This window comes from Antechinus flavipes, chromosome 3, assembly GCF_016432865.1.
Source record: "Antechinus flavipes isolate AdamAnt ecotype Samford, QLD, Australia chromosome 3, AdamAnt_v2, whole genome shotgun sequence".
Taxonomy (NCBI): domain Eukaryota; kingdom Metazoa; phylum Chordata; class Mammalia; order Dasyuromorphia; family Dasyuridae; genus Antechinus; species Antechinus flavipes.
Window position 1 is genome coordinate 324,451,654 of NC_067400.1, and position 25,712 is coordinate 324,477,365.

At 36.4% G+C, this 25,712-nt stretch overlaps 1 protein-coding gene across 1 annotated transcript; it reads left to right on the top strand.

Moving 5' to 3' along the window:
• The first annotated feature begins 72 nt into the window (after window positions 1-72).
• On the top strand, window positions 73-22,776 carry SRPRB (SRP receptor subunit beta). The gene is made up of 7 exons (XM_051985575.1): window positions 73-1,089; window positions 6,262-6,356; window positions 7,192-7,269; window positions 8,413-8,495; window positions 14,878-15,014; window positions 16,436-16,490; window positions 20,745-22,776. Exons 1-7 carry the CDS (start codon window positions 942-944, stop codon window positions 20,956-20,958), a joined length of 810 nt encoding a protein of 269 aa, XP_051841535.1. The 5' UTR covers window positions 73-941; the 3' UTR covers window positions 20,959-22,776.
• Window positions 22,777-25,712: the final 2,936 nt, after the last annotated feature.

A 25,712-nucleotide genomic window follows, 5' to 3' on the forward strand; every position in this document is an offset into this window, starting at 1 on the left:
TATCTGGATGACTTTAAAATTTGGGTGACTATTGTCACTTAAAAGGCAGCTAGATAGAGGATCAGACTTGAAGTCAGGACTTAATGTTCCTAAATTCAAATCTGGCTTCAGATATTTACTAGTTGTGTGACCCTAAGTGAGCTACTTAAGCTTGTTTTCCTTCAGTTTTCTCATCTGTAAAATAAGTTGGAAAAGGAAATAGCAAACCATTCCAATATTTTTGTCAAGAAAACTCCAAATGCAGTCAAGAATTGGATACAACTGAAGCAGGACTGAGCAACAAAAGTCACTTAACCTTTATATCTTAGTTTCCACAGGTATGAGTCATTCTCATTAACACCACCACCATCATCATCATTTACATAGAGCTTTCAAATTGCACAGGGCTTTACAGTTTGCCTCACTTCTAAAGTCTCTTTCAGCTTGGAAATGTGTGACACTCCCCTGCATAAGAAACTTTTCCTATTGTAGGAACTCAAATCATTAACATGAGCTTTTACAAGTACTATTTGCCTAGATTTAGAGAGACTTCATTTTGTAGGAGGATGAAAAAGCTTGTGAAAGTTTTGGAATTAACGAGTTAAATTTTTATGGAGTGTGCAGAATTGTTACTTGGGGGATCGATTGTAAATAATAGGAATTACTTGCTTAGAACTTCAGATTTTTGACAGCACGGGCTACAATTAAGTTCTCTCACAGTGTGGACATTTCATCGACTTTAATAATTACTTTGCGACCAAAATATATGGTACTTTTAGGGTATGTAGGGAAGGGAAGGGACGAGACTACAACTCCCAGAAAGCTCGCTTCAGGAAATACATTTTGTCCACTACCGGCTTGGGAAGGAGGCCCGGAAGACTACGATTCCCATGATGCTCCGCATCTCTACGACTGCGTAAAGCTTCGAGGGCCACGTCTTTCTATCGCGGCGCCACTCTTCAATGATGGTCTCGGCGGAAGCTGAGCAGATGGGGGGCGGAGGTGGTACCTTCCAACCGTACCTGGACTCTCTGCGCCAGGAGCTGCAGCAAAGAGACCCGGCAATGCTTTCCGTGCTCGTGGCGTTGCTCGTCGTTCTGCTGACTCTAGGTGAGAGGCGGCCACAGCAGCCGGGAAGGGCCGTTTGGATTGTCGAGGGGTTCGAGAGCGCAAGCTTGGGGGGCATGGGGGCGCCTGGTAGGGAGGGATTCCTTTCTTGTTGGGCCCCGCATCTGCGTGGTACGTTCTCCAGTCCCCCAGTCTATCATTTCCTGAAAACCCAGGAACTCGCCCTATTCCTCGGCCCTGTACAGATTCTATCTTAAATTACGGGTCAAATAATCTAACCCGCTGCCCCCTCCCCCTCGGGCAGGAAGACAGGTGTGTATACTCCCAAGGTATCCAATCCTACCTATGAGCATAGTCCCTCCCCATGAAGCAGATCTCCATCCCTCGAGTGCCGCTGCTGGCCACGTTGCAGAAGAGGAGCTCGTACCCATGGGCTGGGGTCTTTCCCATGCTCATTACATCAAGGGCGTGCCAGTGGGTCCTTGCACGGTCCCATAGCCGACTCCTGTGAACTACAAGACCAGCGCAGTTATCTCGCATAACATTTATCAGACTTGTATCCAGCGTTACATCTGCCATTAGATCCACTTTTTTATAAGACTGCTCACACTTGCCTCGTGCAGAGCTCTTTTTTTCCCTCTATCTCCTGTTTGTTATCAGTTCTTCATGACCTGATGCAAATAGGAAGAACTAGTAGAATATTGGAATTAACATTTTTTAAAATAGTGACTTTTGTTTCTGAAAGAAATGTGGTAGCACGAAGGAGGACCTTGTAGTTCTCTGAAGACATTCTAGTCCCAATTCCCTCTGGAATTTGTAGAGAGGAGCAGTGTAAAAGATCGAAAAGTCAGGAAAAAGCTCCAATATGAGAAGAATTTATATTTGATAATAGAGCTCATCGTAGAGATATACTGGAGTTTATTAGATGATATGGGCAGATGCTAATCCTTCAGTAAAATCATTTTGACAACCCTATGGGTTAAAGAGGGTTAAAATGGGGATAAATTTGAGGTGAGGAGACCAGTTTATAGACTATTTCCATAGTCCAGCAAGAAATTCTGAGGGCCAACCTTAGTGGTTGTATGAGGTTTTAAGCTAGAGATGTTGTGAAGGTAGAAATATATGAGGGTTGGGAATTGAGAATGAGGATTTGAGAATGAAAGAAAAGTTTTGTACTTTAGTGATTGTGGAAGGATGGTTGTGCCTTTGACAGTAATAGTGAATTTTAGAAAAAGGGGTCTGTTTTTGAGGGGAAAAGATAATTTTGTTTTGGACATGTTGAGTTTGAATTATCTCCAGAACATTTAGTTTGAAATGTCCAGATGCAACTGGAACTCTGCAGTAAGTTTTGAACTGGATAAATTGGTTTAGGAATCATCAGCTTACAGATAATAATTGATCCAAAGGAAGTTGATGAGATCACCACATCAGAGTATAGAGAGAAAAGGAAAAAGTACCTTAGATGGAGCCTTGGAGGACATTCACAGTTAGTAGGTTTGACATCAAACAACTGAGACTCAGAATCAGAATTGTAAGAATATGTTGAAGGACCAGGCAAATTTTTTTCAGTTGACACATTGTCAGAGATAAAATTCAAACTCGGAATTTCCTAAAACAGTACTGTACTGTTTTTTATTTATACATGCAAACATAACATATATATAATAGACACATAAATATATATTAATATGTTTGGGGTTCTTAGGTCCAGAATTTTTAAAGCATATTTTTTCATTTGGAACCTTACAATAACAAAAAAAGAGCATTTCTGTATGCAAAGTAGAACACAAAAAAGAAAATTATATATAAATCAATGAATCTTTTTCATACAGCTTTTTAAAAAGCACCTAATTATTACTTTCAGAAATGACTTTTTCTGAACTTGCTGCTATACTTTAAAAAATATCAGTAACCCTTTTTTTAAAATTTTATTTTTAATTCTTATTCTTGGTATCAATTCTGTACTAGTGTGATTCTTTTGCCCTCCTTATTCGTTCCCTTCTAGAAATCCTCAGACAGGACAGGTTTCCAATTCCTGCTATGCTTTTGAGTATGGTGGTTAACTCTGCTTGTTTTCAACCTGGGTCATCCATGTTGGCCTCAACTTTGCACCTCTGGATCTTTTAGGTATATCATATGACGGACAGAATTCTAGGGACTTGATGGTCCTGGGCCTGTGGTATTCAGGTCTGAGCATTGATCATCTGAACTGGCCATTGGCCCTCTTAGGAGCTTCACTTCACCATGTGTGTTTCTTTTTATACTGGGATTTTGTTGGGAGAATCCTCTACACTTATCATCTCAGAATATGGCCTTATAGCCCATAAAGTTTCCTGGCATGTCTCTGGGAAAGCTAGAAGTCTAGCTTTTGCTTGTTTTCTATGCTACCGCTGATTTTGCTAGAAGTGCCCCTTTTTTCTATGGTGCCTAGGCTTCTGACTGGGTTTGTGTGCCATTCTTCATGGAAGTAGTACCATACTGTAGTTTTCCCCCTGAATCTCTTGATTATTTTTCAGTCTTTTTATGATTTTAGGTCTGTGCTGGAGAAGGTTGGCTGCCTGCTTCTATTTAGATACACATCCTGACAGAAGATTCCCCAGCATTGTTTTTTGTCTTTGGTCTCCGTACCTTCTCTGCAGAAGAAATATTTGGAAATTGTTTAAATTTGAAATTGTGCAAAAATATTTGTAGCAGCCTTTTTTGTAGTGGCAAGGAACTGGAAATTGAGGGGATGCCCATCAGTTATGGTATGTGAATAATGGAATATTATTGTTCTATATGAAATGGTGAGCAGGCTGATTTCAGAAAAGCCTGGAAAGACATACATATTCGGCCCAGGAGAATCGAGATCACACAAGTAGAAAGTGTCAGAGGTGGGATTTAAACCCAGATCCTCTTATTCCAGTCAGTGTTCTTCCAGCAGTCTTGTACTATGACATCTATTCAGCTATTTCTGGTATCTCTTCACCTAAATTCTAGGCCTATTTATGAACATTTCCTGAATGTTCCATTGATATGGATTAGCAAGTCTGAAATTGCTCCCTCTTCTGACCTCCCTAATTCTATCAATGGTACTGCTTTTCTCTCTCTCAATCAGCTTCACTCTCTACCTCTGATCCCTGCATCCATGTCAGAGGAAAGAACATTGGTTTTGAATGTGGAGACCTTGATTGAAATCTTATTAGACATTTTGAAGTGGAGGTCCTGTAGGAAACTCAAATATAGCATGTCTAAAATAGACTTACTATTTTTCTCCCCAAACCCAGTCTTCTTCCTTAACCCATTATTGTTGAAGGCACCACCATTCTTCTGGTGGTTCACATCCAAAAACTTGGATTTGCCTGTACTTCTTCTCCTCTCTTACTTTCCATGTCCAGTCATTTCTCAAGTCATTCATTTTCTCTCTATAACGCCATCCTAGTTCAGGTCCTCATCCCCTTTTTCTGGCCTGTTGGAATAACTTCCTGATTGGTCTCCCTATCTCAATTTTCTTACCTCCAGTCCATCCATTACACACATATCACATTAATATTCCTAAAGCATGGGTCTGACCATGCTGACTCTCTCCTAAGAAAGTTTTAGTGTTTGGATTCTAAATCTCTCTTTATGCCATGGCCCCCTAGGGCAATCTGGTGGATCTCTTTATATAAAGTAAAATACATAGAATTACAGAGAAAACCAATCATATTAAAAAATACTATTATTAAGCTATTACTTTTTTATTTTTCAAAATACATGCAAAAAGAGTTTTCAACATCCATGCTTGCAAAATCTTTTGTTCCAAATTTTTCTCTCTCCTCCATCTCCCCCATCTCCTAGACAACAAATAGTCCAAGATCGATTTAACATGTGCAGTTCTTCTAAATATATTTCCACATTTATCATGCTGCTCAAGAAAAGACAGATCAAAAGGGGGAAAAAATGAGAAAGAAAAAAAGAACAAAGGTGAAAATATAGTTTGGTTCACATTCAGTATCCATAGTTCTCTCTCTGGACGTGGATGGCACTTTCTACCACTAGTCTATTGAAACTGCCTTGAATCACCTCATTGTTGAAAAGAGTCAAGTCCATCAGAATTGGTCATTATATAATCTTGCTGATGCCATATACATTGATCTTTTGATTTTGCTCACTTCACTTAGCATCAGTTCATTAAGTCGATCCAGACCTCTCTTAAATCATCCTGCTGATCATTTCTTATAGAATATTCCATTATATTCATATACCATAACTGATGGGCATCCTCCTCAATTTCCATTTCCTTGCCATTACAAAAAAAGACTGCTTCAAATATTTTTGCACATTATTTCTGAAAAGCACAAGTTCACAGAACCAGCTTAAGAACTGTTGTTCTGGTAGCTTTCTTTTGCCTCTGTGGCCAAATACAGCTTCATCATCTATTCGTAGTTGCCTTCCAAGCTTATTACATATTACTCCCCTTCATTTACTCTGTGTTCTGGCCCACTGACTTGCTTGCTCTTCTTTATATGCAGCCCATCTCCCATGCTTGTATTATCACTATGGTGAGGATGCACTCCCTCCCCCCATCCCTGCTCTTGAGAACCCTTAGCTCCCATCAGAGTTCAGTTTAAGTGCCATTTTCTTCTGAGACCTTTCCTCATCTCCCAGCTGATAGTGCTTCCCCATTCCCAAATTACTTTGTATTTACTGGTTTATATTTTTCATTTACCTTTAGGTAAACAATTAGGCATTGTTTCATACTGGTTTCACAATAAATATAGTGGATTAAGATATCTTTAATATCTATTCCCTACTACAAAAAACTTTACTATCTAGTATTCCTTAATAATAGTAATTTATGTGTCAATAAATAATAGTAGTAGTATTTATATAATAAATGCAAAGTACTTTGCAGATATTGATTTGTTTGATTCTCACAACCATCCTGTGAGGTAGGTGTTATTGTTACCCTATTTTACAGATGAGGATACTGAGGTACAAAGAAATTAAGTGATTTAGGATCACACAGCTGTTGAGTATCTGGATTCAGTCAGGTTTTTCTGACGCTTAAGGCTTCACTGAGCTGCCTAGTATAGTGAAATGAATTACAAATAAAGATTGAATGAGAAGACTTGTTCTAGTATTGGCTTTATTTTTTGGTAAAATGAAACATTTGGACCAAGTACTTTCTAAGGTATTCTCCATCCCTGAACTTGTGCAACTCTATTATCTCTTTTCTTTTCACTTTCACAGTATGCTGGAAACTCATTCGGAGCAGGAAGAGCAGTCGAAGGGCTGTACTTCTGGTTGGACTTTGTGATTCAGGGAAGACGCTCCTTTTTGTCAGGGTAAATGTTTTTATTGTCATATAAAAGAGTCGTGTGATAAATATGAGAGATGTGCAGGTTTTTTTTTTTTTTTTTGAGCCATTGGTTGCTTTGTAGAAAATTTTACATTAATTCTGATAAATCTGGAAATAATTCTTACCTTCTTGGGTAGGAAAAAGGGATCTTGGAAAGTTTGTAAACTGCCAGCTTTTGAGCACTTCAGTTTTCATGAGATCCTACAACTGATATGAATGTTTTTTACTGGATGTTAGAAAATATGTTTAGCAGTTTTCTTTGCTCTTTTCATCTGATTACTGAAGTTGCTAAAACAACTAATGAAGTAGAAGGAGCAGAGATATTGTAGTAATCATGTTAAAAAGTTACAAAGATGGCATACTTTTCAGTGAAAGTTGGTATGACTCTTCTCATGATGGCTATTCTTTTTGGTATTTTAGAATGATTGAGCTTCTTTTGAAATGAGCTGTTTCATAGTTAATTTTATAGAATTACAGTAAAATTTTTCCTTTTCTCCCTTTTTAAAAGTAGAAAAAATTAAAAATGGCATTTATGACAAATAAATACATTCAAGTCATTAATACTAATTTCTTTTGAAATGTAATTTTGTTTCTCTCATGAACTGAAAGTTGTGTGTCAAGTTGTTTTGGAAGTGTGGGATTAAAAATGTCCTATTCTGAGTGATCCCTAGCAAGACTGATCATTTGAAAAGAAGAATAATTTTGATACTTTATTTTGACGCTAGTCAATTTGTTGGACTTAGCTTGTTAGAGGATGAAAGAATTTCATGCTTAGTGAGTTTGAGAATTAATTTAATCTTATCTTTTGTCTTGTTTTATAGCTGTTAACAGGACTTTACAGAAATACCCAGACATCTATTACTGATAGCTCTGCTGTGTACCGAGTCAACAACGACAGGGTAAGGAGTTATCAAAATCTAGAATAGCCATGTTATTATTTGCATGAACATACTGGGAGTCCTCAACTTACAAGTGGGTTTCAATTATAAATCAGTTGCTTATAACTTAGAATTCATTTTTCCATAAAAACTATTTTAAAGAGTAGTTTGGTTCTCATGAGTCTACTTGGGAAGCTATTTTACTTATTCAAAAGCCAGACTTCACTTTATTATTTTTATACAAGAATATTTTATTCATGCTTTTTGTCTTTAAATCACACTCATTTTTAGAATTAAGGAACCTTCTTCCCTTTCAGATTGAAACCTTTTTTGTGATACTTGAAAAACAAGTAATAGATCCCATGCAATGACCATATCATATCAATATATGTAATATTCTGCCCTACTACTCCCTCATTTCTTTGTCTCTCGTCTCTCTGACAAAGATTTTCCAGTTTCTTAGACTTCCTGATGGTGATTTTTTCATTTACACTGTTGTGTATTGTTTTCCATGTTTTTGTAGCTTTCATTTGAAAAATCAACTTTTTTTCTCTCTTTTGTTAATCTTTTAAAGTATTGCAGTGTAGACAAGTTCTTACAAGTAGGATTCCATTACCTGTTCTCCCTTCCACCCTCTGTAATCTCTCCCCTAATCCAGATCCTTTCCACCTTCCCAGAGCCATCTGAAGACCCATGTAGACTAGCCTTTCTTGACTTAGTGTTTACTGATTCCCCCTTTCTTCTGAACTCTTTCAGAGCTTTATACCAAACACTTAGTATTTTCTTATTTTCTGTTGCAGGATGTATTTTATTCTTTTTTCCCTCTCTCAACTAGATTGTAAGTTTCTTGAGGAGAGAAGAATTTTGCCTTTTAAAATTATCCACAGAGCCTAACAATACTTAGTAGTTATTTAACAAATAACTATTGATTAATTCCACACATTTTTTGGTCTTTTGACCACATATTATAATTTGAATACTTAAAGTATTTAATAAATTATTAAATAATTACTAATTTGAGAAAATAAGTTACTTCTAAAATAGCATATTGGTATTTTGCCCTCACTTGCTTTTCATTGAATACATTTACTCTTTTCTGAATCTGGAATTTCCATAATAGTGTTTTTATTGGGACATTAATTTTATGTTATTGTCAATTCCTAGGGAAATAGTTTGACTTTGATTGATCTCCCTGGTCATGAGAGCTTGAGGCTTCAATTCTTAGAGCGGTTTAAGGCTTCAGCCAGGTAAGTAAAAGAGGTGTAATATTGATAATCCTATAGAAAGTACAAAAAAAAATCGCACTACTTGTGTAATGTTTTGGTTTTGGTTTTATTTATTTATGTGATTTTTATTGAATGCTTTTCTGATAGTGCTATATTTAGTATTTGTTATTTAGTTATATTCATTACATGAAAATATTTCAGTGAATGCTAAACTTCAAAAAAAAATCTTGGGAGAGACTCTAAGAAATGAGAAAGGTCTCAAGAACATTTCAAATCCAGTACTGCAAGTTATACTACAGCTAAATCATTCTGTACTGATGCCTTGCCTAAGCCTCAAGAGAGATAAAGAAGAAAAGGACATATACATACAAAAATAGAGTAGCTCTTATTGTAGAAGCTAGGAACTGAAAAATAAGGGAGTTCTCATCTATTGTGGGAATGACTAGTATATATGCATGTTATGGAATACTGTTATTCCATGTCAAATGAGAAACCTAAGAAGATGCTACAAAGGAAAGTAAACATAAGGAGAATAGTTTGTATAGTACAACATTGAGGAGACAGAAAGACTTAGAACTCTCATCAGTATAATGACCAACCCTGATTTCAGAGGCCTGTTGGTGAACTGTTACTTTCTTCCTCATGGAGATGAAGGATTCAGGGTATCAATTGAGACATGCTTTGGACATGGGCAACATAGGGATTCATTTTACATGACTGCACAAGAGATTTTTCCTCTTTTGTTCAATGGGGAGGAAGTAGAAATGCAGACAGGAGAGAACATATATTTTTGTTAATTAAAATTTTTTTGAAAAGAAATTGACATCTTAAGGATCACGGGAGAAAGAATTTCCTAATTTGAGTAACATGTTTTACTTATTTGAGCCTTTAAAAACTGTTCTAAAATTCTCATTTCAGTTTAAAAGCCTTTGAAAACTCTTATTTAATTCATGGCAAAAATAAAGAATTTAAATAAGTTGAAGAACTTAACTATGTGTAAACTATGTGTTAAGCACTGGGAATACAAAAAGGATCAAAAGAGACCCTCTGTTCCTCAAGGAGCTCACACTCCAATGAGAGAAGTAATAAGATTTTTTTCTTTCCTTTATGAAAATGTCCAGGATTCTGTTTCACTGCTACTGTCTCTTGAAGCACTATATAATGAAGGAAAATAACATTGAAAGATATCAGTACTCTTGATGGATGAAGTTACCAGTCTTGACTTTAGAGGCCCGAAAATGAAACATACTCTAGAGGCACTTTGGTTCATGGGACTAGAATGAGGTCTTTGTGGTCAGAAATGGCTAGTATGTTTGTTTCCCTCAAGTATGTTTCAAAGGGAATATATGATAAGGAGAAAGAGAATGGCTATTGAGTGATATTTTAAAAATTTCCAAAAAGCATTGTTTTGTGAGGAAGACAGTGACAGTTAAAAACTATTTTCCTGTGGTGTTATTGTTAAAACAAGCCCAGTTTTGTTGTACAAGTCAGAAGTTAGAGTTGGAAAATAGGAAAATCATTAACAAGTTCTCTAGAGTTCATTGGTTGGTGGTTGTCCTTTGTTCTTAGATTTCATTCATTTCCTACACATCTTACTCTGAGTGAAATGATAAAAAAAAAAAAAACACATGACTAATTCTCATGCTCTCAAATGAAGCACAAATCAAGTCAATGAGGGAAGTTTGCTGAAGCCACGATGTACCTATCTTCTGTTCCACAAAAAAAATGCATAGATTTCAGAAGTAATGAGATTTAATTTTAACAAAAAAGATTTCATTTCAGAAAAGTGCCCTTTTCACTCCTAGAAGAAAATAGTTTTAGTTCCTGTGAATACAGGCTACTTAGATGCACTCTTTTGGGTAATCTAATTTTTTCCACCAGTTACTAAAAAAATTTAGTAACACCACTCTATACTTTTCAGACTCATATTCTTTCCTGATATTTTTTCAGGAGAGAAATATTTGCATAGCCATCACTGCTCCTGATTCTTTTATTCTCTAGTGATGAGACCCAGTGAGACCCACTCATCCTTCTGCTTTTTTTCCACAATTTTTTCTCTCATCAGTATAACTTCATCTATGCAGACTACATCTTCCCCTTTGTTTCTTGCAAGATCTAGCTCTATTTTTCAGATGACATAATACTGAAATTTAGAATGACTTTCTTCAGATCCCTGTCTTTTACTACCTTGAGAACATCTTCACATTTACCTTATTAGTCACAAGTCGTCATTGTCAAATTTTTTTTCCCCAGCCTTTTTACAGGATCTTTCAGAGTCTGTTATTTTGACTCTTATAGAAAACTTCATTGTGCAAATATAAAAACTCCAGAAGTTTCACAGAGGAAATGTTGTAGAAAAGTGTTACATATAGGTTGATGTGTTTATCTGGTAACTAGAATTTATGCACAAATTCCAGGAGTTACAGTTTGTATAGATTTCTCCTAGTATGTAATGTAATGTATGGTATTTGTTTGACAAAACAGAATTCATTGTGTTCACCCCTCCTCTCCATCTGCTCTTCCTTCAGACTTTCCTATTTCTCTTGAGGGTGCTGCCATTCTTCCAGCCACCCTGCCTTAGAAGCCCAGAGTCCTCATTGGCACTTCCCTCTCTCCAAGTTTTGTTACTTTCATCTTCAGAAAATCTCTAAGCTTCCTCACACCCATCCCTGTACTTCAGGCCCTTATTGTTTTTCATGGAGGCCTCCTAACTGGTCTCCCTGTTCCCAGACTTTCCTGTCAATCCTCTGCACAGATCCCAAAACCATCTTCCCAAAACCTATTGATCAGTATACTTATACCTTTTCCGTGTCTCAAAACTTCCATTGTCTCCTTGTTTTCAAAGTAAAATTCATCAGCCGAAAATGGAAAACTCACCTCAGCTTCTTAAGTCCAACTCCCATCGCTGCTAATCACCAGAAGCCCTTCAATCAGTGCCCAGCTTAGATACCACTTGTTTCATGAGGCCTCTCTGCCCTTGGTCCCTGTACCCGTTCCTACCATAGCTTGTTAGTGTTTTTTCCTGCTCAACTATCTTATATTGACTTACTTCTGTCCATGTTGTATTCATACAGAGTTATAAACTTTGTGAAGTAAAGAAATAATTTTTGTCTTTCTGGTACAGTCCCTTACACAGAGTAGGTGCTTGATAAAAACGCTGGTTGAATTGATTTAAGTGCTTTAGTTAGAACTTGTCCTTTGCTTATTGAAAACGACTGAGGTTAGCATTAGCCATAATATAGAATAGTTTATTTCATTCCTTTTATATATATTTTTTTGTGTGACTTGTTTTCAATGTCTCACTTTCTCCCTTCTAACCATTGTACTTTGCACTTATATATTTTCTTAAATCTTTATCTTTGGTCTTACCTTTTTTTGGTTTTTCAGTCATATCTTAATACAGTTACAATCTTGTTCTACTGCTATAATTATCCATTTGTATAATTTACTATCAGCTGTTAGTCCTAAGCCAAATTAATCTCTTCCCTTTCAGAAACCAATACCCACCCCTGCCTCTTTCTCATAAAGTCTCTTCTAAAGATTAGGATCTAGCTTTTCTTTTCGCTGTGCTCTGCCCCTCAGAGCTGGGATCATATAATATTTCAGAGCTAGTGAAGTCTCAGACATTAGCTAGTCCAAACTCTTCATTTTATAGAAGAGGAATCCTCTCAGTTCTTTCAAAGAAATAGCTTCCTTTTATAAGATTTTTTATTGCCGTCTTTTGCTTTTTGCATTATTTTTATTTCTATAAATATCCTTCATTTCTCCCTACTTAGGGAGCCATTCCTTATAACAGTATAGAAAGGGGGAGGGAGAAAGCCATTCAGCAAAGCTCTATTAGATGCCTCAGTAGCCTGAGAGCATATACAATATTCTATTCCTAATTCCCCACCTCTGCAAAGAAGGGCTAAGGTCTTAGAACTGAGTGTGATTATTTTCATCTCACAGTGAGTGGTCAACTTCATTTTATTGCTTTTTCATTGCCATTGGTCACTTATTCACTCTTTCCACTGCCATTGTTGTAGTTCTTAGGTTTTGCTTCAGTTCATAGAAATCTTCCTGTGCTTTTCTCTATCTTTTTTTTTTTTATTTTTTTCCAAATCTATTGCTCTTTTCATTGTACCACATTTTCACAAACCTTACTTTAGCTGGCTTCAGGGTTCTCCTCTGCCTGGGCCCAGTTTCTTTAGCATTATTTTCCATTGTTCTCCTATATCAGTCTTACACTAAGCCCAGCTGCTCTGCTTTGTCCTGAGCACACTTGGCCCTGCCTTATCTCATGTTGATGATGTGCTTACATTTCTCCTGCTTGTGATACATTCTCCCACATTTATATGTGGAAACTGCCATCTTGAAAGCCCATTTTTCAAAAAGGCCCTCTCTTCCACAAAGCTTTTCCTTGTTATCCTAACCAGAAATGGTCCCTGAACTCCAAAAACATCTTATTCCTGTACTATTTATAGGCTTCCTACTTTATTTCTATCACTCTTGAATGTATCTTAACTCTCCTTATAAACTGAAGGTTATCAAAGGAAGAGATCATCCCTCCCATGGCACATCACACATATGACAGCATTCATGCTACCATGACTTGGACTGGAGCTTGAATCTCAGCTCTGCCACTTATTAACTGTGTGACTTTCAGCAGGTCTCTCATGTCTCTGCACTAATATTTTCTTATCTTTAAAATTAAGGAGTTAGGCAAAGTAATGTTCTCTGGGTCCTTTTCAGCTGTAAATCTATGATGCTGTAGCTCTGTGTAGCCAGTAGTAAACTTAGTGAAACTTAGCAGAAGAAGGAACTTGATCCAAGAGGTACTTTGGGAAGCTGATTTTATGGTTTGTACAACATAGACCTTGGGGAAAAGGGACTGAGACTGAAGGCAGGAAGATTAGTTAGAAAGCCAGTGTAATAGTCCAGGTAAAGGTAGGCTTGAACTAGTTTGATGATAATATAAGTGGAAAAACTGTGAAGAAAGAATTAATAGAATCTGGACACTGAAGGGAGGCAGGGGGAGGACTGAAGAATGATTGAGTTTTTTTAACTTGGATGCTTTGGAGAATATTGGTGTTAATAATAGAAATCCAGGAGACTCATAGATCCTGCCCATTCTTCCTTCCATTAATCAAAAATTTGAGTTCTCATATTCTTTTCAATTTTTCAATTAAAATAATTTATTTTATCTCCTTTTGACATCATTCTTCCACCTCAAAAGAAAAAAAAAACAAAACTCTTAGAACAAATATGCATATTGAAGTGAAACTCGTACATTGGCCATGAGTATATGTATTCTTTAGGAGAACATGTCAGAAGGTCCATGCTCCAGTGGGCATAGGAATTTTGTTTTAGAAATGTTGAATTTGAGGGGTTGTTGGGATATCTGAAGTAGGACTGCTGTTTGGGAGTAAGCAGTGAGAACTGAGATGGAAATAATTGGTGTTATTTGCACAAAGATTATTATTGATATGGGAGAATGAGAGTTCTAAGAAAAAATAGTATGAGGATAGAAGAGAATTGATTTGAGGACTGAGCATTAGGGAAAGCTTATACTTAGGAGTATTAGAAAGAAGAACCATCAGGGATCATGAGAAATGTTTGCTAGTGAAGGACAATGTACAATATCATAAATTCAGGGAATGAAGGTGTGACTGAAAAAGCCATTGCATTTGGTTTTTCCTCTTGAGAGAAGGCCATCCACCTTCAACTCCTTATTTCTTATCTATATATACCTGGCGGCCGAGGCCAGCATCCTGTATTTTGTATTCTCTCAGCTTCTGGCACCTAGACGGTTTCAGAAATCGGGAGTAGAGGACTACTCTCAGCTACTACTTATTGAATTTTCCTTACATTCAAGATTTGGTGCTGAGAAAGTCAAGATTAAGTGAACAGTAGTGTTTGGTCTTTTATCTTGACTTTGACTGAACATTAGTCTTTTAAGGTATTGCTTAACTTATTTCAGTTTCTGCTCAGTTGTTTTTTGTTTTTTAAAAAAGTGGTAGAATGATATTAATGACTTTTATTTTGGAGGCATTCTTTTTGGATGTTTAACACTCATATACTTTATTCTTTAGAAAAGAGAATATTAAAGCATTTGTAAGAGTTGAGTTGAGTAGAGAATATGTCCTATGGAAGGTCGCATATTGTGCTTTCAAATTTATCTATGGATTCCAGGAGTCTCAGTGACTGAAAAGGATAATTATGGATTAGAATCTGCAGATATACTGATAAAAGTACCAAACCTGAGTCTGATCTTTGTTCACCAGCAGCATTCATTTGTTTTACTGGTTCATGCCTGGAATAAAGACCGATAGTATAGTCCTTAAAGACACTGTAGATGATTTAGTTCAGAACTCATAGTTCATTTTGACAATTCACTCTTACTTTGTTTTTTCATTTTATTCAGAGCAATTGTGTTTGTGGTGGATAGCGCAACATTCCAGCGGGAGGTAAAAGATGTAGCTGAATTTCTGTATCAGGTCCTTATTGACAGCATGGTATTGAAGAATGCACCATCTTTATTGATAGCCTGCAATAAGCAAGGTAATCATCATATTGATAAGCTTATCTCGCCACATCTTCAGATGCGATACCATTTTGGCATAACTATTCTCTTTTTTTTTTTTTTTTTATAATAAATTTTATTTTATTTAATAATAACTTCGCATTGACAGAATCCATGCCAGGATAATTTCTACACGACATTATCCCTTGCAATCACTTATGTTTCGTTTTTTCCCCTCCCCCCCTCCTCCCCCCCCCCAGGATGGCAAGCAGTCCTATATATGCTAAACATGTTGCAGTATATCCTAGATACAATACATATTTGCAGAACCAAACAGTTCTCTTGTTGCACAGGAGAATTGGATTCAGAAGGTAAAAATAACTCGGGAAGAAAATCAAAAATGCAAATAGTTCACATTCATTTCCCAGTATTCCTTCTTTGGGTGTAGCTGTTTCTGTCCATCATTTCTCCAATGAAACTCAGTTAAGTCTCTTTGTCAGAGAAATCCACTTCCATCAGAATACATCCTCATACAATATCGTTGTCGAGGTGTATAATGATCTCCTGGTTCTGCTCATCTCACTTAGCATCAGTCCATGTAGGTCTCTCCAAGCCTCTCTGTATTCATCCTGCTGGTCATTCCTTACAGAGCAATAATATTCCATAACATTCATATACCACAATTTACCCAGTCATTCTCCAATTGATGGGCATCCATTCATTTTCCAGTTTCTAGCCACTACAAACAGGGCTGCTACAAACATTTTGGCACATACAGGTCCCCTTCCCTTTTTTAGTATCTCTTTGGGGTATAAGCCCAATAGAAACACTGCTGGATCAAAGGGTATGCACAGTTTGATAACTTTTTGGGCATAATTCCAGATCGCTCTCCAGAATGGCTGAATTCGTTCACAACTCCACCAACAATGGCATAACTATTCTCAATCTTTGACATTTTTGTACATTTTGACAATGTTCCCTGAGTGATGCAAAAGCCAATTCAACTTAGTTATTAAGAGTTACATTTAGTAATGATGTTAGAAGAGAAAGCAAGTATGAATAACAGTGTAAATTCAGCAATTTTGAGTCTTGATTTTAGCTCCATGACTGTCTCATTTTGTGATCTTGTTCTGCCTCAGTGGTCTTATTAACCTTTTTATGGATGAACAAAGGAAAATGTTGTAGATCATTTTTATTTTAATAAGGCATTTAAGAGTTGCTAAATTCTTTTCACTTTATATTTAAAATTGTGCCCCTTTTGTCTAGCATAGAAATTTTGTTTAAAACAACTTGTAGGATGCAGATATATGTGATGGAGAAGGGAAGAAAATAAAAGTTATCCTTTTTCAAAAGGAAAACTGTAAAAGATTGATCAGACATGAAAGTATCTCAGTATAGGAGGGCTTATTACTAATGTCATTCTTGATTTAAACCAATGATAATATTTTCATCTTTCTAGATCTCACAATGGCAAAATCTGCCAAGTTAATTCAACAGCAGCTAGAAAAAGAACTGTGAGTATGGATCTAAGATTTTGAATAAAATTTATAAATTGGGTATCATATTATAAAGACTTTAAATCATTGAGATATATACACTTATGCATGTGTGTTTCTATGTATACATATAGTTATATGCCTATATGTCTATTTATATATGCATACATATATGTAGTTTATCTCTGTGTATATAAATAAAAGTAATTTCAAGGCTTACCATGTGAGTTTTTTTCAAAACAGCCTTATGAGGGAGGTAACACATTGTTATCTTCATTTTTTAGAAAGAGAAATTGAGGCTCAGAGATAACTTAGCCAGAATTTCTCAGCTTGTTGCTGAGACATCAGAGTCTCCACCTATATTGGTGGAAAGGATTTCCTGATTTTAACTGTTGTATAGTATATAGCTGTATAGTTGAATGTTTTGCTCTGATTGGAAAGAATTAACTTACATTTTGAGAAACATCCTATATATACAGAAATGATGTTAACAATTGAATCGTTTTTAACAATAGAGAGGTGAGATTTTTGGAAATTTTTAAGCATTAGAAATTTTTTCCTAAAATAAATTTTTGGAAAGATTTTAAAAAAAATGCCATACTTTTAGAACCTGTAACAAATCTAAAGTTACCATTTGGAATACAAAATATTTTGTGCATACTTCTTTGCTTATTATATTTAATATATTATATTTAGATGTGATTTATTTATTATATTTGTGTGACTCAGAAAAATATCACTTGATCCCTGTGCCCAAGGCAACTCTCACAGTAAATACAAATTCATAAATATATCTGCATTATGAGGGCAAGTTTCCACACCAGGAGTTCCATATACATGAAATCAAAGGCCCAGCTTTTAAAAAAATGTCCTAGTACTTCCTATACCAACATAGATTACAATCTTTCTAAGACTGAATAGATTGTTTTCAAGAATTACTATAGCTGAAAAATTCATCAGTCTCGTGGCCAATCTGTTGCTGTACTTCAGACTTAGGTAGTCTGGTTCTCAGGCAGCACACATATTGGAAACTTTGTGGAATTGTCACTTTTCTGGTCAGGTCTTCATGAGACCCGAATCACTGTGCTACAGTGGGTTGGATTGGTATATTAAGGAAGAATGAGACTAATGGCTGACATTTATATAGCTCTTTATGGTTTACAAGATATTTTCCATGCATCTACCCTATTATGTAGATAGTTCAAATGTTTTTATCTCCATTTCACAAAAAAGGAAATTGAGCCTGAGGGTAAGGCCCATACTCACACAGTTGGTAAATGTAGGCTCCAGAAGTTGAACTGAGATCTTTGTTCCAAATTCACTACACTTTACCATCTCTAGTCTTAAAACTCACTTTAACTCTATTATCTAGATTAACATGAAACTTGAGTCTGATGTTAACATTAAAAAATCAAGCAATTTCTTTACTATGTACTTACTTTTCTTTATGATTGTATTAATCTGGGTATTCTTTCCCTTAGACTTATTTTTTATTAGCACATGAATTCTTTTGAAGCACCAATGAACTAAAGAAGTCATTAGCAGGTACCCAACCTTCTAGCACTGAAATTGTACTTTTCTAGGTTGGACTTTGAGGACAGAGGTAGCCTTTCTCTGGGCCTCTGCTTAATACCTTAATCACCCCAACTTGCAGTCCATTGGAAAGACCTTCAAGAATGCAAGGTTTCTTCTGGGCCACAATAAGTAATTCGAGTAGTGCTTTAGTTGAGGATTGGAGATTTAACTGCTTAAATGAGCAATTTATAGGTCTGACTATAAATTACATAGGGAAGTCTGCAAAATTTACTACTCTGAACCTAGTGTTCATACTCATGGGTTGAGTTCACTAGAGAGTAGCTAATACTATCAGGTTCAAGGTACATTTTGAGTCCTAAATGATTCCCACCACCCCAGTGGGCTTCAATCTGTAATTGGCTTCTTCCTTGTTGCCCAAAGTTCTGACCACTCATCCCTGACCTTCCCTGTCTCCCGCTTTCACTGCTACTCCTGGTGGGTGGCAGAAGCCATCATGACCTCTGAGAACAGAGAGGAAAGACAACTCTCCCCTCTCCTGCATCCAACACAGTTGCTACCTGCTTCTGAGTCCTTTGGGACTGTCAGGCTTAGCTTTTTAAAAGCCATCAAGAAGAGGGCCAACCTTTGGCTAATCTGTACATAACCGGTTGCTTTTCTAATTCCTTCAGGGACTATACTTTTAACATTTTGCAGATGGATAATAGGGCACAGACATATTTTCACACTTAGTTTGACATAATGAACACTTTGCAACTTTTATTATCTTCCCCTTGCTTTCTGTGATTATATCATCTAGGTGAGAAAAGGACCAATTTCTCCTTTCTCCATCTTCTCTCCCCTTCCCATCCTCCTCCAACATGGAATAAAATCTTCCTTTCTTAAATTTTGAGGCAGTGATGCCTCCCTGAGAGAGACTCCCTGTGCTCTAGATTTGGTATTCCCTCTCATTAAACCAAACTGCTTTCAGTTTCTAGACAGGAGATACTACCCTATCTTGCTTGAGTTTTTCACCAAAATACTTTAAAGAATGGCTACAGAAATAATTAATTGGGTGCTTCTAACCAAACTGAACTTCCAGAGACCAAGTCCTAGCAGAGGTAATCCATTCAGTTTTGGAACTTCTGGGTTGATATGTCCTCATGAATGAGTGAATGAGAGCAAACTCACAGAGCAGCCCCAGACTAGCCTGTTCTTTGCATTCATCAGCCATCTTCTCAGTCTTGTCTTTTTGTCAGCTTCCCTGCATCCCCAATTCCAGCTACCTACACATGTACGCACGCGCGCGTGCACACACACATACACGCACACACATACACACACACACACACGTTCTGGGAATTATTAAATCAAGGGCTCATCATCGTGACTGCTCCATGGATCATCCACCATCCCTATGACATTTCAGAGCAAAATGCTCTCTCCTACTCCCTTCTCCACATTGTTTCCTCGAGTTTTAATTTAGATCCTTGAGGGAAGACACCATCTCATTTTTATATTTGTGTTCCTGGCATTCTGACTGGTCTCTCTGCCACAAGACACTCCAGGTGCCAGGCATTTATCCAGATGTCAAAGTGATCCTCCTAATGGTTGTGGATGATCATGTCACCTCTATACTCAGTAAATTCCAATAACCTTCACTGAAACATCAAATGTAAAATATCATGGTGTTCAAAACCCTTTATAACCTGTTCCTTCCCCATCTTTTCAGTCATCTACCTCCCACTGTCCCCAATTCCAAGGTGCTCTGCAGTCCAGCTTCACTGGCTGTCTCCATGCTGGGTGTGCTCTCCCTCTTTAGCTTTTCCTCCTGGCTTCTTTCAGCTCCCTGCTAAAACCCTGCCATCTCTAGGAAGCTTTTTTCTCCCTTTATTCTGGTGCCTTCCTTCTTTGACTATTTTTAACCTATCTACTATATAGCTTATGTGAACATAGTTGTTTGCATATTATCTTCCCCATTAGATGTGAGCTAGCTCCTTGAGGATAAGGCCTATCTTTTGCCTTTCTTTGTATGCCCAGTGCTTTTCCCACAGTAGCCACAGGACCTGGCACATAGTAGGTGCTTAATAAATGTTTTTTTGACTGATCAGTTGACACATAGCAATAATATATGCTTTTCATTCATCTATTTGTAAAGTTTTTTGTAAACCTATTCTGTACTTTAGTTGTAAATAAATCATTAGAAAAAAGTGACAAGCTTTTTGTCTCCAACTTTACCATCTAAGAGGAACAATTTGGAGCAATGTATATTTCCATTTAATAACCAGTAGATGGCACTAAAATGATTTGGTACATTTGGTGAACAAGTACAATCTAGTGGGAAGGGCAAGACTAGAAATATAAATGTAGATGAATGATTTCGCCTTTTGTCATGTCTCAATTTCCTCATTTGTAAAATGAAGATAATATTATTCCCCTTTCTTACCTCATAGTATTATTGTACAAAGAGAGAAGTGTGAAAGTTCTGGGGGGAAGGCAAATAGAATAATAACACGTAAAGGATTCTTCTTAAGATTTACATCTATATCAGAAAGAAAAAGTTAAATTATAATTGGTAAAATTATTCTTTTATTTTAAAAAGTTTTAAAATGAAATTTCATTATAGTACAATGTACACAAAGTATAAGTGCTATAAGAGACGTCTGAAATAATCTAGTTTTCTAAGGAGCTTTAGGGCTATAAATTTAGACTGTGGATGCTTTCTTATATTTTCTGATATGTCTTTCCTTTGTCTGACAGTAATACCTTGCGAGTTACCCGTACCGCTGCCCCCAGCACACTGGAGAGCTCAGGTGCTGCTATTACTCAGCTTGGAAAGAAGGGCAAAGAATTTGAATTCTCTCAATTGCCGATGAAGGTGGAATTTTTGGAGTGCAGTGCCAAGGGAGCTATGGGGGACGATGGCTCTGCTGACATCCAGGACTTTGAGAAGTGGCTGGCTCGGGTGGCCTGAAGAGGCAGAGCTGGAACAGAACAGAAGTCTGACCCTAACACATATAAAGGGGTGGGTTAGTAGTGAGTTGAAAAGGGGTGAAAAATATATTGAAATGTTTGTTTATTGTGGAAAGAAATTATTGTGAGGATATTAAGGATAAATGTACTGTAACCAGCTTGGGGTTTTTTAAAGGCCGCCTAGCTTCCTTTTCAAATAATTCAGCTCTTCTTTATCATCCCATTGCCAAGTACAATGGTTTTCATTTCTGCCTTGGATCTGTAATAGAGATTGTAAAGTTTTAGTTTATTCTCAGGAAAGATAAAGGACTTTGCTATCTCCATCAGACTCCAAATAGAAAGGTTTATTACTTAAGCATTTTTATATCAAGAAGAGTTTTCATCCTTTCTGATTTGATGTTTTCTTGTAGTTTTACTCTGGAATCAGATGTATCCATTTATGAAGCCTAATTAGTTGCAGATTTCTCTTGCTTTTTATCCTCTCTCATCTCCCTTGGTTTTTCTTAAGCAGTCTCAACTGTGTGCTCACAGTTCACAATTTTTCATAGCCTATAACAGTATGATTCTTGGATTGGCTAAATTCATTGTGACAGAACCAGTCAGAGCCACTTTCATAGAATACTGGATTATGTCTTACTTTGCTCCCTTAATTTTATTAAAACTAAGTGATGAACAAATAGCAGATTCTTAGCAAAGTTTTTTGGGGTGCAAGCTCAACAGTGTTAAAGAATATCTATGTTTTTGTAATGAAATTGTTGGTTTCTTACATTTGTGGTTTTTAAATGATACATTTTTTGGTAAATAATATGACCAGCATGGACTTCAGCAGGCATGTAAGAGCATGATGAGACCCAAGGTCATGTTGATTCTCTGTTACCTTTGTTAGTTTTCAGTTAACAGACTGCCTCGAAAAACAGCTCAGTCTGTACACCTTACTGGTAGGTTAGCAGTGCCGTCTCTGTATATGAAAGACCAACATTATTATTAGGAAAGAGTAAAACCTGGAACTGACAAGGACTTTTCTTATGTCTCATGTCAGGATTCTGATTTGAGCGTCTCTCTACTGCTAATATTTAGTCTTATGGATGGCCTTTGCTAGCAGTAATAGCAGCTTAGGGAAACAAAAGTAGGGAAAAAAACCAATAAAAAGAAATTTAATGTGGTCATGTATGTCATTATAGCTTCCTTGTTTAATGTTTGTGCAATGTAGCAAATTAAAAAGTCACTGTGACCTAACATGGACCCCCAAGTGGAGGAGAAGTATTCAAGCAGTTACTTGAAAAACCTGTTAAATGACATATTTTCTCAGTCTATTTTCTTTCCCACAAAATTTCCCATTTAGTTTCATTCTGTTTCTTGGTTTATTTATTTTTTTAATTATGTGTTAAGCCAGTATTTCACCCCTTTAACAGAACTAATAGAATGTCACAACAAAGGCTGTTTAAAGAAGGGCAGAAAAACTGGTTATTTATGACATAAACTAATTCACAGTGTGGAGAGAGGAAATCTGCAATGAGTATATACTGCCATTAGGAATGTGTCATTTGAGGGATTTTACAAACAAAGATTTTGAAAGCATTTTATAAACAGTAATTTAAAAATATCTTCATATTTTTCCAGTGGAGAAAGCATAAAATATATTAATTGAATGACTTAGAGAATTATCTCTATAGGATCAAACAGTCAGACTTTTTAGTATGCTGTTAAAATATGTTGTATCATTGACTTACCTGTTTTGGAGCAGCCTGTGGCTATGATGTTTGGTCCTTGGGACCCTTGAAACAATTTTCATAAAGTAAAAGCAAAGAATTCAAATGTTTCTTTGATGTGTTAACTTTTGTATGATTGCAGTCCAAAGGTCATATTTGTTTTTGTGAACTTTGGAGCTTTTGGTTGAACTATTTCTCACCATTGGAATGCAGGTTTCCTATACCATTGACTGACCCTCTCTCTCTGATTCTACATAAAAGCAATCCTTTGGTGTTGTACAGAGGACCTACTTTATGGGTACTGTGCAGATTCACACCTATGCTGTTCATGGTACAGGGAACAGATATTGGGGGGTGCCCATTGTCGTTAGGTATCATAAGTTCTACCTGTGATTTTGTCTTACTAAAATGGAAGCCTTTAGCTGGTCCAGAGGACACTTGGCAAACTGCAGGTGGTTTGGTACTATGGACCACATTCTTTAGCTCCTATTCATGCTTCTTTTCAAAGGGTTCCTTTGACTTTTCTGCCTTCTCTGTCAGCCCTTCTGCTAAGAGCCTGGCAATCTTTGGTTATCTTTATTAGTCAAGCAGACCAACAATTTATAATTTCAGTGATACCCATTTAGTTAATGAATGAAGGAAATTCCTGAAGTCTATGATTTAATTATATAGCCATCAAACTCTACATAAATTCTTTTTAGATGATCATAGGACTTAAAATCCTGTGGCTTGTGCTTATTTGTTTCATTACATAATTTGGTTTAAGCAGTAATGTGTTTTCCATAGAAGAATTCATGATCAGTATAAAGTCTAGTCAGGGTTAGATTATTTTTTGTAAAGGTTATATGCACAATTAATAGTATTCTTCACAAAAGGAGAAGCTACACTTTCCCAAATTTTCTCAACCATGGTTGTCAGCACTCAGTTTTGTATAAAAGTGAATATTGTTCAACGGAGATGAATTTTTTTCTTGTTCTATTCTCAATGAAGACAGAGAACAGATGGTTTCTTGCAATCAGAGAACATGATTGAACTGCTTGTGTTCAGACTAAATCCACAGCCCTTATTAAAAAAAATTCAAACAAATGGAACAAATTACTCAATATGATTCTCACTCAATTCTGAATGTTTTACTTCTATCAAAAGTCTGGGTAGGATACCATTTAATACATTACTTAGTATTCAACCTTTTCTTCACATCCATTTAGCCTTCTTGTGACTATACTTGGCTTCCTTACACTATCTTATGTTCTATTATCTATAGCATTAGTAGCGCCCTCACCACCACTCTTGGTTCCTTTTGTCTGCCTGCTTCTTTATGCTGCTATACCCTTCATACCAACCCCTAACCAAGCTAGAGCCATCCCTATCATCTACTTTTCTATCCTTGCTACTGGGCTGCAGAGTACTACTGGAGGAAAATGTAGAACTGAAAAGTTAGCCTACAATGTAGACCAGATCATTGGGAAATAGGTCTTTTACATAGCTATCTAGTTGGTCTTTTGTGTCTTTATAAGGAGCCATTTCTGAGGCACAAATGATTAAGGCACTGTACCCATTGTTTCCTGAATGTTTGGATCAATTCATAAGTTCACCAACATTAACTCATTTCTTCTCATCTGTCATTTTTGCCTGTTTTCTAGGTAAATTGAAACTTAATAGTTATGATTTTCATTTTTCTTATAAGTAATTTAGAACTATCAGTCATATGATTGTTTAGTTTTTAATTCTTTTGAAAATTGTTCATATCCTGTGACTGCTTTTCCAATAGAGAATTGCTCTTGGTTTTAAATACAGTGTTAGGGCAACTTACAGCTTTGACAGATTGCCTGAGTGAGTTACTCAAGAGTTTAGCCATTTGCCTAAAGTCACTTAGCCAGTATGTATCAGTTCACCATGAATCACAGCCAACCCTCTAGCTACTAACATTACATTTTTGTTAATACTAACTATTGGTTATTAATACTAAGTTCCTATTAGCCATTTTGGCATCTAATACATTATTGATTGATATTTATTGTAATAACAGCTCAAACAAATTATATCCTACAAAGAATCCTTCCCTAGTGTCTCATTGTGGTGTGAAGGTGCTCCTTGGTTCTCAAATGCTGTGCTAGTGCTGCCCACAGCATAATGTCCAAATTCCTTTGCCTTCAGGATTATGTTCTAACTGCTTAGTCTAACATTCAGAACTCTCTTCAATTTGACTCCACCTTATCCTTCCAGCCTTATCTTATATTATTCCTCTATACAAATACTCTAGCTAGTGCATTTATAGAGATGAATACTAGAGAATAAGTATCTTTTGTGCTGTTGTTCAATTGTTTTGACTCTTTTGGGGTTTTCTTGGCAAAAATATTTTTCTTTTCCAGCTCATTTTACAGATGAAGAAACTGAAGCAAACAGCATTAAGTGACTTGCTCAGGATCATACAGCTAATAAGTATCTCAGGTCAGATTTGAACCTGATTCCAGGCTTGCTGCTCTATCCACTGTCCACCTACCTGCAAGTAGCTATGAAACTGGTCATTTCCTTGCTGGCAAGCCCTCTTACACTCTCCAAGTTTGTATGATGGAGAGATTTGGACTGTATGATGATATAGTTAGATGAATTCAAGAATGTGTTAGTAAATGTTTAACAACTGGCTTTGAAAAATGTACTAACAACACACTTTTTAATATGAATTATTAATGTTTTTTCTCCATCACTTCGTTAATTCTAGAAAATCGAGCTCTAATTTTCTTTCAGTGTTTGCCAATTTCCAAAGAAGAAATACTCACACTGAAAATTTAACATTCGGCTCTTGGAAACTGATTGGAACTGATTTCAGCACTGTTCCAATTTCAGGGAAGTTGTTGTATTCAACATTTTTATCAGTACCTTGAGCAAAAATCACTTAGCACACTGACTGGTATGTAATAATTACTATATAAATTAAGCTATTATTACTACAGATTTTTAATCTTTGTTATGTCATGAATCCCTTCCAGTGTATTAGTAACTGGTTGAATGCCTTGACCCAGAGAATGGTGATTAATGAATTGAA